The sequence below is a fragment of the Arachis duranensis genome, chromosome 5 (genome assembly GCF_000817695.3).
Source record: "Arachis duranensis cultivar V14167 chromosome 5, aradu.V14167.gnm2.J7QH, whole genome shotgun sequence".
NCBI classification, from domain to species: domain Eukaryota; kingdom Viridiplantae; phylum Streptophyta; class Magnoliopsida; order Fabales; family Fabaceae; genus Arachis; species Arachis duranensis.
The window spans coordinates 4,760,740-4,773,062 of record NC_029776.3 but is presented as its reverse complement, the minus strand read 5'-3'; the positions used below and the strand labels follow the sequence as shown (position 1 = coordinate 4,773,062).

Sequence of the window (12,323 nt, the reverse complement as noted above, 5' to 3'; positions counted from 1 at the left end):
CTTGATTTCTTTCGGTTACATTTTTCGCTAATTTATCTCTTGTATGGCATCACTACTCGTAAGTGAGGAAAACATGATAGACATGGAACATTGTTTACTATCATTATTCATTGAGCTATTTTTTTTTATGTGAAATTGATATGTGAATTATGCTGAGTTATGGAGTATCGGAGAGATATACATGATTGTGACGGTTTTTAATTTTTTGTTTTAGTGGAAAGAAATCGAATGGTCCGATTTCATTGCAGAGAGAGGGACACAAATCAGGTCGAGAGTTTTTTGAAATTGGACCCAAAATTTTCTGCCAGTATATAAATTGGACCCAAAATTTTTTGCCAATACACAAATTAGACCCAAAATTTTCTGTCAGTACACAAATCGAACCGAGAGTTTTCAGTACCTCTAATCGAACGGTCCGATTTATCTTATACAATCCTCCTGATAAAACACCATATACCTTCATAATTCTACTATACACCAACCTTCTCTCCATATTAATTCTCTATATTAAAATTAAAAAGTTCTATTCATTGTTCACAAATAAATTGTAAAGAAACAAAAGAAACCGAGATAAATATATTCTTTCTTTCCTATTCTTTTTCTCTCGGGTGAAGAGAACAAAAAAGTGTGGCATAAGTGGTCCTGGAATCACATGGGAAAGTGTATAATCATACATTTGGCTCAATGTGAATGGCTCAATGCTAAGTAGGAAGAAAATATCAGTGTAGCAGCCATGTAAGTTATTGTTGCTCAAACAATGATGTTATTTGTTTGAACAACATGATTATTCTAATGACTAAATTTCTAAGTCCAAAACGACAAGACGTTGTTCTCCACCCGCCTGGAGCAAGCTGTCTGCTAGCAATTTTCTCTTTCTCTCCCTCCATTGGAGGGATATGGGGACACAAGCTTACCATTCTTAATGAGAAAGTGATGGGTGCATATGTACATTTCCTAAAGCTCCAACACAATCATCTAAATTGTGTTACCAACAGCAACTTAACACCGTTATTATACTAATTGTTTGTTGGAACATATACTATTTTATTGTAACACGAAATGATGCCTAAAATTATGTGCTATAATACAAACCAAAGGTACTTTGAACTCACAAAAGTCAAAACAAAGTTATGTTATTTAGAAGCATTTTTAAGTCAAAATCTGATGTGATCTAAGTTTCCTAATGATTAATAATGGTAAGAATGCAAGATATTGTAAAATATTCATGAATGAGGTAATTCCAATTCCATTGGTGTTGGACCTCACAAAGAAAGATGCTTCTTTTATTATTATTATTATTATTATTATTTGTTACTATATATCAATCACAATAACAACCCCATTCTCATTCCTCTGTTCTACTTCAAAAAACAGAACAGCACTGTCTCTGTTTCTCTGTTTTCTTCTTCTTCTTCTTCTTCGGTTTCGGTTTCTGTTCAGCCATGGCACTGTCGCGTGCCATGCTCGTGTTAGCTATGTCCATAATTCTGGTGGCAACAATGTCCACAGCGCAACAAGCTCCGTCACCTTCACCTTCAGCTTCACCCAAGAGCTCACCATCAACACCAAAAACACCTGCCGCATCTCCGGTCTCACCACCGGTTTCACCGCCCCCACCAATGTCAAGCCCAAGTCCAACTTCCTCAAGCCCAACCCCAAGCCCATCTTCCACGACGTCAACACCTCCTTCAGCCTCTGCTCCTTCCCCTGCTTCATCACCAGCCATGGACTCTCCACCATCTCCCACGCCGTCATCGTCACAGTCACCGTCACCGTCACCGTCACCGTCACCATCCACCGGAGCGCCTCCGAAGTCCCCAAGCTCAAACGCGTTTGTTCATGGAAGCAGCTTCAGCTTGGTGATGGTAGCAGCATTGTTGGGTGGTGGTGCAGTGCTTCTTGGTTGAAGAGAAAGGATGGTGTGTACTTGGTTGTAGCTTCTTCCTTCTCTCTCTAGTTTTACACTCGTTCCTTTTAGCTTCTTGTTTCATAGATTTGGTGTATGATTTTTGAGTGCTTCATTGTTGATTTGTTTGGGAGGATGAGCATCTATTTACATAACAGACATGTGTGTGTATTTATGTTACTTGTCACATTGTAGCATTTTGTTGCTCACTCAATAAGAGAGATCTCATTATTTCTATTTATGTTTTCTAATCTCTAATATTAATCACACTTGAGAACACAAAACATAAGTCTTTTGAGTCAAGTCAATGGCATGACATTCACATATACCTAGTAATTAGTGTGTAGTTGGAAGTTAAATAATGATGAATGTTGTTAACTGAAGCCTTTTTGTTGGTGTGTAAATACAAAAGAGATAAGAGAGTAATGGGATAGGTGCAATTGGTGGTGGTGGTGGGGAATGAGAGATGCAGAAAAAAGGTTAGGTGGTAGTAGAGATAGCTGTTTAAGAGAGCAACATGTTATGCTTTTGGAATTTTGTGAGTGCTCAACATAATGGAATTCCAAGAATAACAAGAGCCTCATAATTGATGCGGCTTTCTTTGTGGTTAAAAAAAAAATGTTACTTGATCCAACTTATATACAAAAGAGATCAGATTAAACTAGGGTTCAGATAGTCTAAACTAAAGGGTATCCAAGGAAAATGATTTTAGAAGACACGATTTTCTGATGAATCTAATTCCCTCTTTTGATATTGATCGTCGTTTAATTATATTATAGCTTTGATAGAAGACCTTTATCTGCCTGTATAGCTGTCTCTACATGAATTTAGTCACATTCATATTATTATTATTATCTCACACACCTTAGAGGAGTGAGTGTTGATTGATTTACAATCCGAATATGTGGCCATTATATTTTGTTGAATACAATACAAATACAAACTCTTGACACAGTCAACACCATATAATGAGGGGAGCATTAGAGAAGGACACGCTGTCCTTGGCACCCTAATCATTCCTCATACTTCACTTTTTTGACACAATGAAATCAAAGCATTTAGACTTTTACTTGTTCTTCTGAAACAACTAACCCCCCCACAAAAAAAACCACAAAAAAAGGAACTAATTCTAGCTGTAGCCATATAAATGGTCCTTCGTGCCATAAAGCTGAAGAATTTATTCATTTCTGATCAAAATACAAAGGGAGAATTTGGCAACCAACAAAATAAAAAGGGGAGAGAATTTAGTACCACACCAAATAAAGCATTAGATTCACGCTGACTTGTGGGCATAAAACTTATGTGTACCAATGTGAGTGCAAACTTATCAAGCACTAGCATTTTCTCCTTTTGCCTTTCATTATTAGTTACTTACAAAAGGGATCAACGATCAGCACTATAAAAATTAATTTTCTACAATTATTGATGGAATGTTCCACATCACATACACAATTAAAAAGAAAAGATAAGGTAGATGTCCATTACTAATTAGGCATCATAGATATTGCATACCACGTCGTAATAAGACTTGTTATTGAGTATAGTAATACACGAACCAGTTCCTACATTTGGTAAGCGTGGACCATTTTATTTTACTTTTGGTTCTCTCCCTTTTTTCTCTTATTGTTTTCTCCTTTGGACTTGGGTATGTTACAATCTGCAAACACAAGTATGAAAATATTACATAACGTAATTATCAGAATAGATCTCTATTTTTATGAAAATTTTACGTAACCTAATTATATGATTTTATAAAGTATTGATTCTTTTTTTCACGAAGATATGTTAATTTCTTTTATCGTTAATTAAAATCTCTTGTCGAGCCTAGACAAAAGGTCACCTTACTTAATCATTTAAAAAAAAAAAACGCAAATGGCAACAAAATCTGAAATTGTCAATGAGTTATAGATCAAATAGCATAATCTTTCCATACTCACCTAAGAGGTTGTGGGTTTGAATTTCTTTATTTTCTGGTAAAAAAACCAAAAAAAAAAAACAAAATCTGAAATTTTCAAAATAGAACAATAGTTCCCCTAGTCTATGTTGGGCCTAAGCTCACTAATAAACCTGAAATAAAATAAAATAAAAACAGAGACATATGCGGCCGAGTTAGAGTAACCAGTAGTCCAGTACCGATCCTTCTTAAATTTTCTAAATATGTTTTTGCTGGGCCATTTGTTCACTTTTCTTGGGAGGGGATATAATATGCTGTCATGAAAATTCCTTAAATATGTAGCATCTTATGGTGATCCAATTTAAAATGTGATATTTTTTTTCGGGCTTATAATCTATCCACTAATTCATTTCGCAACTCTTTCAAAAGTAAACAAAAAAAAGGATACCAAAAAAAAAGAAACCGTAAATGTGTATCACGGTAAGTTATTCTCAACGTACTCTTTTTCTTTGTTTTCTTCTGCACTCAAAACAATTAGTACATGGCAACTCATTTCTAATTCTACCTGCAGAATTTGCTTCAAGTTTGCTTGGTGGTACTTTCAGGTCCTCCACTAGTATCTGTCGAAGCTTCTCATTTTCCTCCACAAGTTCTTCAATGATTCTTTGGTGTTTCAAGACCTAAATCCATAAAATAAAATAAAACAAAGTCAAAACAAATGAAATGGTTAAATGACCGGTTAGCTGTTGATAATCTAACTATGGTCGTTGACACCAATTACAAAGAACGAAAAATTACCATCTGAAGTACATTGTTCTCCGACCGCAGGCGTCCAGCCCCCTATAACAAAGAGAAAGAACACGAGAAAAAGTTTAAAGGTGTGATTATTGTAGAGAAGGGGCAAGACTTCCAATAACAGCATATTATTAATCTAATTGGAAGGTAAGTATGTACTAAACTACCAAAGATATCTCAAAAGTGCATATAAAGAAACACTATCTAAGCTTCATTTATTGCTCTAAAACATGGAAGCAAGAATGGCATGTGTAGTTTAATCCAACAGATGACAGGGCAAGGGGCATAAAACATAAATAGGTTGATGCTACTCATTCTCCTCACTATCATATCTTTCCAGACGCACTGTATCAAGAGACAAGATTCTGTTACTCAAGCCGATCTAGGGGGCTGGGTGTGTCAATGCAGTGTTAATAAAAATTTAATAAGTGGGGGGAGGCATTGATCATTTGATCCACAATTAGCATTCCCAAGTTTGGAAAAAAGAAGAAAGTTTGATCAAATGCAAGAAAAGGCATATAACACCTAATGGTAACATATGGAAATGAGTGCATACCGATTCATCAAGTCCTCCTTCCTCCCCATTTAGCAATGGATTTTGCAGAAAGTTGCTAATAACCTTCTCGGTTCGGCTGCCAACTTTGGGGTCAATTGCATTTCCTTTAATGTTAGTACTTTCAAAAGCCGACCCAATTTGCATAGATTGGGACCCTGCAAGACCCTGAGTAACTTGATCTGCTGGTTTACCTGCCAGCTGCATCATGCTTGGTGGTGAAATTTGGTTTTTATTGACCATGTTTATACCACTTTGAAAGGACGCTGAAAATGCACCCGGATTGAAGGGTAAATTGGGAACAATTCCAAGCTTCATCATCATCTTTGTCATTGCTACCTAGCAAATTAAGACTGCAAACATTATAGATATAATACATAATGGACAAAATACAGAACAACACTTTTGAGATGACAGAAATTTTACGTACCATAACACAAGATTGAATTTGATTCAACACCCCTGGTTTCACAGCAACGCCTGCCATAACAAATAGGTACAAACTCAACAATGAATTGAAGAATAAGTATAAAACATGGAAAGTCTCTGTCAAGTAACATTAACAAGAAGAATCCATTTTGGCCTGGAATAAACATATGATAGCTAAGTTTCATTGAAGCTCAATACTTGCGTCTAGCCTTGCATTCTAAAGCATCTCGAGGCAATTCATAACAAAGTATTCTGCTCCCTCATTTTCATTCTTAGTGTACCATGGATATGAACGTACAAGTTAGCATTGAAGTTTATTTGCTATATCGATTTTCTCATGCTATGTCAATATTTTGCAGCTGAAATACTTAACACATATGGCATACCAGCTCCAAAACCATGGCCAAAACCAACTCCACATCCAACACCGACTTCAATATTCTTAGCTCCCAACTTCTTCAACTGTGTAAATATGAGAAAGGAATATTTGATGAGAGAAGCAGGTCAATTTAAACTCCTTGCTCCCCCACCATCAAGAGAGAAAAGAAACATAAGTAAGATCAAAATAAGAATGAAACTTTAAACATGAAATGGCGAATTTTGACTTACAGAGGTATTAACATGCCTGGTAACACCCGAGAATGCATCAGTTGCACCTCTGGTTGCACTCATCACTTGATTCAACATTGGTATTGCAGCTACACCAAACAATAGTAATAATAAAACTCTCTAGTAACATTTCTCAATGCATTAGGCCTTTATCAAGTAAGAACATAAATGTGAAACTGCTACTAGTACTTGACTCACTGAACCTTAAAAAATCAAAACAAATACGAATAGCATAAGAGTGCTACTACTACATTCCACATTAGAGAGTAGGGGAATTAAAATAATAATAAAAGATACATGGTTTATTGGGAGAAGAGTGAGTAGGGTTTTGGTCATTCTTGGGTTTGAAGAAGCGTCCCAAGTCCATGATGTACAATGTGAATGCGATTCTTTGAAGAAGGAGGAGGAGGAGGTTACCTAGATTTAAAGGGCGACCAACGCCGATTCCTACTCCACATCCGATTCCAAAACCGGTGAACACTTGACCCACCTTCAAAGTAAACGGATTCTCTAATCTAAACCCTTCTTCTTCTCCACCGCTTCTGCTATCCATTCCTACAGAAGCTAAACCCTTTTCTTTTCTTTCTCTGCTTTCTGTCAAAATCTTTCTTCAGAATTTTCCCTCCGCATCATCGGAGGTGTGAAATTACCGGGGGGCCCTTCCTAATACGCATGAAATGCCAGCCGAACTAACATAACTGACATCAGAGGTTTATATCTCAAGTTCTGAACTGAACGTCAAACTTGGTAGGAAACGCAGCACCCGAATTTCTCCGTTAACTTTATCAAAAGTGAACCTAGCCCATACTGGCCCACTATACTTTACTAAATAGTCACCACATTCAGCTGCATACCATATATTCATAGAATCATATACGCAGACAAACTATGTCTGGTAAAAATTCAGATATGATTATTCTTATATAAAGTTGATAATTGTTCAATTATTAGATAATTTGATATAATTTAATAGGTTTGGGTGATCATCTTATTATTATTAATTATTAATTTTATATAAAGATAATTATATATAAATTTTTACTAAAATATAATTATATTATGAAAATAAATATTTATGATGTTATTAAGCAGGTACATACACGCAATATATAAATATTAAAATAAAAAAATATAAATTAAAATAAATTCAAAAATTTCTAAATCTATTTCCAATGTCAACCTTTTAGTTCATTTATTTAGATGATTATATGACAAAATTGACTATAATGACTATGTATAGTAATACATGATTTTTAAAGAATAACTTGACTATAATGACTATAATCTACTATAATGATTGAATGTTAGTATAAAAAAGAATAACTTGTCTTTAATATTCATTTTTAAAGAATATTGCATTTTCTATTTTTCTATAGCACATACTAGCATTGGCTAGAAAGAAATAGCCGCGTGTTCTAGGATAAAGGATCAGGAGTAGCAGAAATCATTCACAGGTTCTTTGGTTTTCTGACGAATGGATTGGTGGTAAATTCTTTAGTTATTAATGGCAATACCGAAAATGACTAGAAATTGATTTACCTGCTTCAGTTGTTAGTGAAATTTAATATTCAGTTTATTTTTAATTTTTGGATTTTGTATGCTCCACCATTTGTGTTGAGCTGTCTATTTCAAAAAAAAAAATAAAAAAAAAACACATTTAAACATTTTCAATATATTAACTACTACTAATAAAATCCTTTAAAATATGATTTCATAAATTACTATAAATCTCAAGAATTCTCAGCGAGTAATTAGTGTTGCAAGGTATGAATGGACTAAACCGACTAAGCAAAGCCAGTCCTTGAAACTATAATAAAACAAACAAATAAATAACATCCTTTAATCTAATTAAGCACTCTGCTTCAACGTGGAGGTGAGACTATAATCAGAGCAGATACATTCTCCTTCGGGTATGGCACTGCCAAAACATGTCCATCAGGAACCGAAGCAACCCAACAAGAAACATGGACAGCTGTATTCCCTTTGCAAAACGCTACCTCGTACAATCCAAATTCATTCCATGTTGTCGGTGTCATTTGAATACAATTTTTGAGGGCCAAACCCTGCATACTACTATGCCCCCTCTTTGATTTTGAGCAGCTTTCTACCCTTGTGACTTTAGATGATTCTTTCACCACAAAAGAAAATTTTAAACCCATTTTTATGTTGAGTTTTTGTTCTGCTTCTTCGATACAAAACATGGCTAGTTCCCTCAACCTTTCTTTGTTGAAACTTGCCTCATTTGAAGTGATCTTGAACACCATGCTTTGTATGCCATTTTTGCTTAGGGAGCGGCTAATTACATCACTAGCAAGAGCCTCATCAACATTCTTCTGACAAGGTTGGTAAAATATGGGCCTTTTGATTTCTCCATTTTTGGATAACATCTCATCGTGTATCTTTGCCCATTTCTTAAGGAAGTTGTCAACTACCAAAACTTCTGCCAATAGGAGGCTGCAGCTAATGCCAATTGAGTACCCTCCACATTCAAAATTGGTCACCTAAAAAACATCAAAAACAAAACAAAGAACAAAGAAACAATTCCACTCAAAATTTCATCATGTTCAACCACCTTGATTTCCATGATGTGTTTCCTTCTTCTTTGTTAAATGATAAAGTTGATTCAACCCCAATATTCATACTGTACTTAAAAAACAATTTTTTGCCTATATATCTCTACTCATATGCTGTCTTAAATTAGAAAAAGCAGCAGCTACACACATGAAATTGTCTTCGTTTGGATAATAATTTAGTCAAACATATCAAATTATCTACTAGTTTTTTCACTATAGTACTAATGTACATCTTACTTGCCTGAACATAAACCAAGGGTGAGAACTCAGGATTCTGGTGATCAATTTCGTTCCAAAAGACAAGCTGAGTTTCACGGTTCTCCTCTTGGTTCTGCTCAAGAAAGCGCGCCAAGCTCAACGGGCAGCGCGCTTCCAAGAGGCGAATGCCGGAATCATTAGACACAATTTCCAGCCAAGTATTGTGATGATCGCTTCTTCTTTGGAGCCTGCCAGCGAGTAGAGGGTGGTCCAAGAGAGCCTTGGCAAGTGATTCAACAAACCAACCAGCCAAATTCCAACCGTTGTCCTCCTCATTGCATTGATTGTAGTATAGTACTACTTGGTAGCACCCTCCAATGGTCCTCGCATCGATACCATCATCATCCGCGAGGACTTGGAGAGCTAGCCGTGGCTCAGTCACCTTGAGAGGTGGCACGCTCATCACAGCTACCACCTGCGGCTGATTTATCAGGATGGCACTATTGTCATGCAGATCCATTTTCCTTTTCCCTTGGAAGTTGCAACCTTTGTTTGTATCGTAATAGATGGCTACGTAGGGCATGTATTTATAAGGACAATTGTTCATCTTGTATACATTATGGGTGAGATTTTGGGAAGGAGGTGGGGGTTGCAACAAAGAGGAATGACGTTATTTATTGCGCCACATTTTGTACCTTTAGTTTTTGTTACTAAATAACCTACAAAAATAATTTCATATTTAGAACATATATTATAAATATTTAAATAAATTTAATGGAAAAGTCTAAGGGCCAGCAACTTTTGTGTTTTGTAGTCAGCACTTAACCATCAATAGAAAAATGAGTAATTTCCTACCATTAGATGTAATCTCACACCACTAAAAATACTATTGATAGCCAATTGATAATTACAAAACATAAAAATTGCTGCCCTAACACTCTTCAAATTTAATTAGACAGATTTGAGAGATTTATTATTAATAAATTGTGGGCTTCAAAGTTAGGGTGCAATAATTTACTACTGCAATTTCTGACCAAAATATACTACTAAATCGCTATAATAGAATTTAGGGTATCAACTATAATATTATATGGCCAATAATATTATTATTTTAGATCAATATTTAATCAATAATAATTTACATTCATATATAAAAAAATTTATACGTATAAAATATATAATTTATATTTATATTGATAAGAATTTATATATATGAATCAACACAATTTACACCTATATTTATTAAAATTTATATAGATAAATTAATAAAATTTTTTGATAAAAAATAATTTAGTGTTTATATCGATCAAATACCGGCCAAAATTATTAAAAATTATTTATTCCCAAAATTTATGTATTAAGTATATAAATCTTAAAATCTTATACACAGTAACCATTTATATTTAACACCAAAAAAAAAAAAAGGATAAAATTGTTACAAAAATTAGATTAAGACAATCCTGTATAAAGATTCTCTTTTAATTTATTAAGATAAAAAAATCCTAAATTATACAGATATCTATATCTTCTTCCTACTTGCTCCTATCTGAAACCCTCCCACCAACTACACAGTACACACTACTGTTTTCAGGTTAGAGCTATCTTATTACTTACGAGATACGTTAGTATAATTTATTAACATTTTTTAATTCAAAGGTCACATAGGAGCGAGCAGACGATCACCAACATGTTTTAATTTGGAAGGTGGAGTTGAGAGCCAAACCACCAACAAATATCTTTAATTGCAATAAAAAATAAAAAAACAAAGAGAAAACGTGCTGAGGGATGTTGGCCGACTTGAGGCCAATTAGGCAAACTGCAAATTGATAGTTAGCAAAGGAATAGCTTAACAATTAGGAGAATGGTTATTTAAAAATAAATTAAATTATACATATATTTATATATAAATATATTAATAATTAATTTTAATTATTAATTTTAATATACAAATAGTATTGTTTTAAGTTATATGTATGGTGGTTAAGCTAAGGGTTAAGATAAGACACACGATTGGAGAAATTTGTTTTCTATATTTTGAAGGCGTATAAAGAGTTAGACCGTATCACATACTACGTTATATTATTGGAAAATTATTAGGTGTATCAAAAATATTGGTATTTTAGTTGTTATAACTATTGATCTAAATTATAAAAAATATATATATAATATATATTAATTAAAATTAATTATTAAAATAATTAAAATACCAGTATTTTTAGATACACCTAATAACTTTCTTATATTATTAGATAATATTCTTAGTAACTGGTTTCAAAAGTATTGTGATGCTTGCAGCAAAAATGAAATAAAATAGAGGACACAGCACCACCGACAAATATTATGATAGTTAAACATAAAATAAATCAAATATAATCTAGTTATCAGAAATCATATGTATGAGCAATTTTCATAGTGTGAAGATACTAGATTCAATTTTCCACCATCATTATTTTGAAATTGTTTATTTAGAGCTGTAAAGAATCAGTAGTATTATTCGCTCCCACTTAATTGAAATATTAGAAATAAGAAAAGTAATAAAAATATACAATTCTATAATTAATATACAGATATTTTATATAAATATAAATAATAATAATTGATCTAAATTAATTTTAATTTATTTTTTAACATCTTTTTTCAAATTCAACTAAGATATCAACAGTCTGATCCAGAGTTTTAACAGTGACGAGACGAACAACATCAATAAAGAGATGTTGTCGGACAAAATGACAATCAATCTCAATGTGTTTGGTGCATTCATGAAACACATCACTATGCGCAATCTGAATAGCATTGCGATTGTCACAAAAGACATGGGTTGGGAATGACTGAGGAAAACCGAAATATGCAAGAAGCCAACGAATCGAATCGAGACAACCTCAACAATGGTGTCAGCGAGAACACGATATTCAGCTTCTGTGCTTGATCCAGCAGTGAATGTTTGCTTCTTAGAACGCCAAGAAATGAGAGTGTCGCCAAGAAACAAACAATAACCAGTAGTAGAACGGCGATCAGTGGAATCACCAGCCAATCAGGATCTGAGTACGCCTGAAGGGACAAAATGAATTGACAAAAAAATAAAGGCCATGAAATAGGGTGTCTTTGATGTAGCGAAGAATGCGAAAAACTGCTGCATAGTGAGTAGTACGAGGAGCTGACAAGAGCTGGCTAAGTACATGAACTGGATAGCCGATGTCTGATCAGGTGACAATCAACTAGACGAGACCTCCAACTAACTGTCGATAAAGAGTAGGATTATCCAAAACGGTGTCATCCACAAGGGTAAATCGAACATTAGGCTCAAGGGGAGTAGACTCAGTGCGACTATCTGTAATCCCGGTGCGAGCAAGAAGATATGAGGCATAC

The 12,323-nt window shown here is 34.2% G+C and overlaps 2 protein-coding genes across 4 annotated transcripts; both read right to left on the bottom strand.

Moving 5' to 3' along the window:
• Positions 1-3,204: 3,204 nt before the first annotated feature.
• Positions 3,205-6,988, bottom strand: LOC107487507 (uncharacterized). Of its 3 annotated transcripts, XM_016108153.3 has the most exons (8): positions 6,604-6,988; positions 6,187-6,275; positions 5,964-6,039; positions 5,579-5,628; positions 5,152-5,487; positions 4,599-4,640; positions 4,366-4,480; positions 3,205-3,563 (listed from the first exon to the last, which is right to left on the bottom strand). In XM_016108153.3, exons 1-8 carry the CDS (start codon positions 6,737-6,739, stop codon positions 3,499-3,501), a joined length of 909 nt encoding a protein of 302 aa, XP_015963639.1. In that variant the 5' UTR covers positions 6,740-6,988; the 3' UTR covers positions 3,205-3,498. The 3 variants fall into 3 exon arrangements, with proteins under 3 accessions (XP_015963639.1, XP_020997713.1, XP_015963638.1); XM_021142054.2 differs by lacking the exons at positions 3,205-3,563; positions 6,604-6,988 and adding an exon at positions 6,484-6,582 and having other exon boundaries at positions 4,070-4,480; XM_016108152.3 differs by lacking the exon at positions 3,205-3,563 and having other exon boundaries at positions 4,096-4,480.
• Positions 6,989-7,880: 892 nt separating this feature from the next.
• On the bottom strand, positions 7,881-9,582 carry LOC107487506 (uncharacterized). The gene is made up of 2 exons (XM_016108151.3): positions 9,001-9,582; positions 7,881-8,687 (listed from the first exon to the last, which is right to left on the bottom strand). Exons 1-2 carry the CDS (start codon positions 9,562-9,564, stop codon positions 8,049-8,051), a joined length of 1,203 nt encoding a protein of 400 aa, XP_015963637.1. The 5' UTR covers positions 9,565-9,582; the 3' UTR covers positions 7,881-8,048.
• Between the last annotated feature and the right edge of the window lie 2,741 nt (positions 9,583-12,323).

Excerpts from the sequence above, each read along its gene's own strand:
- LOC107487506 (XM_016108151.3), bottom strand. The coding sequence starts at position 9,564 with ATGAACAATTGTCCTTATAAATACATGCCCTACGTAGCCATCTATTAC. Across the intron at positions 8,688-9,000 it reads CACCCTTGGTTTATGTTCAG|GTGACCAATTTTGAATGTGG; the intron begins GCAAGTAAGATG and ends GATGTTTTTTAG.
- LOC107487507 (XM_016108152.3), bottom strand. The coding sequence starts at position 6,739 with ATGGATAGCAGAAGCGGTGGAGAAGAAGAAGGGTTTAGATTAGAGAAT. Across the intron at positions 5,629-5,963 it reads TGGCCATGGTTTTGGAGCTG|GCGTTGCTGTGAAACCAGGG; the intron begins GTATGCCATATG and ends TTGTTATGGCAG. Across the intron at positions 4,481-4,598 it reads AGAACAATGTACTTCAGATG|GTCTTGAAACACCAAAGAAT; the intron begins GTAATTTTTCGT and ends TTATGGATTTAG.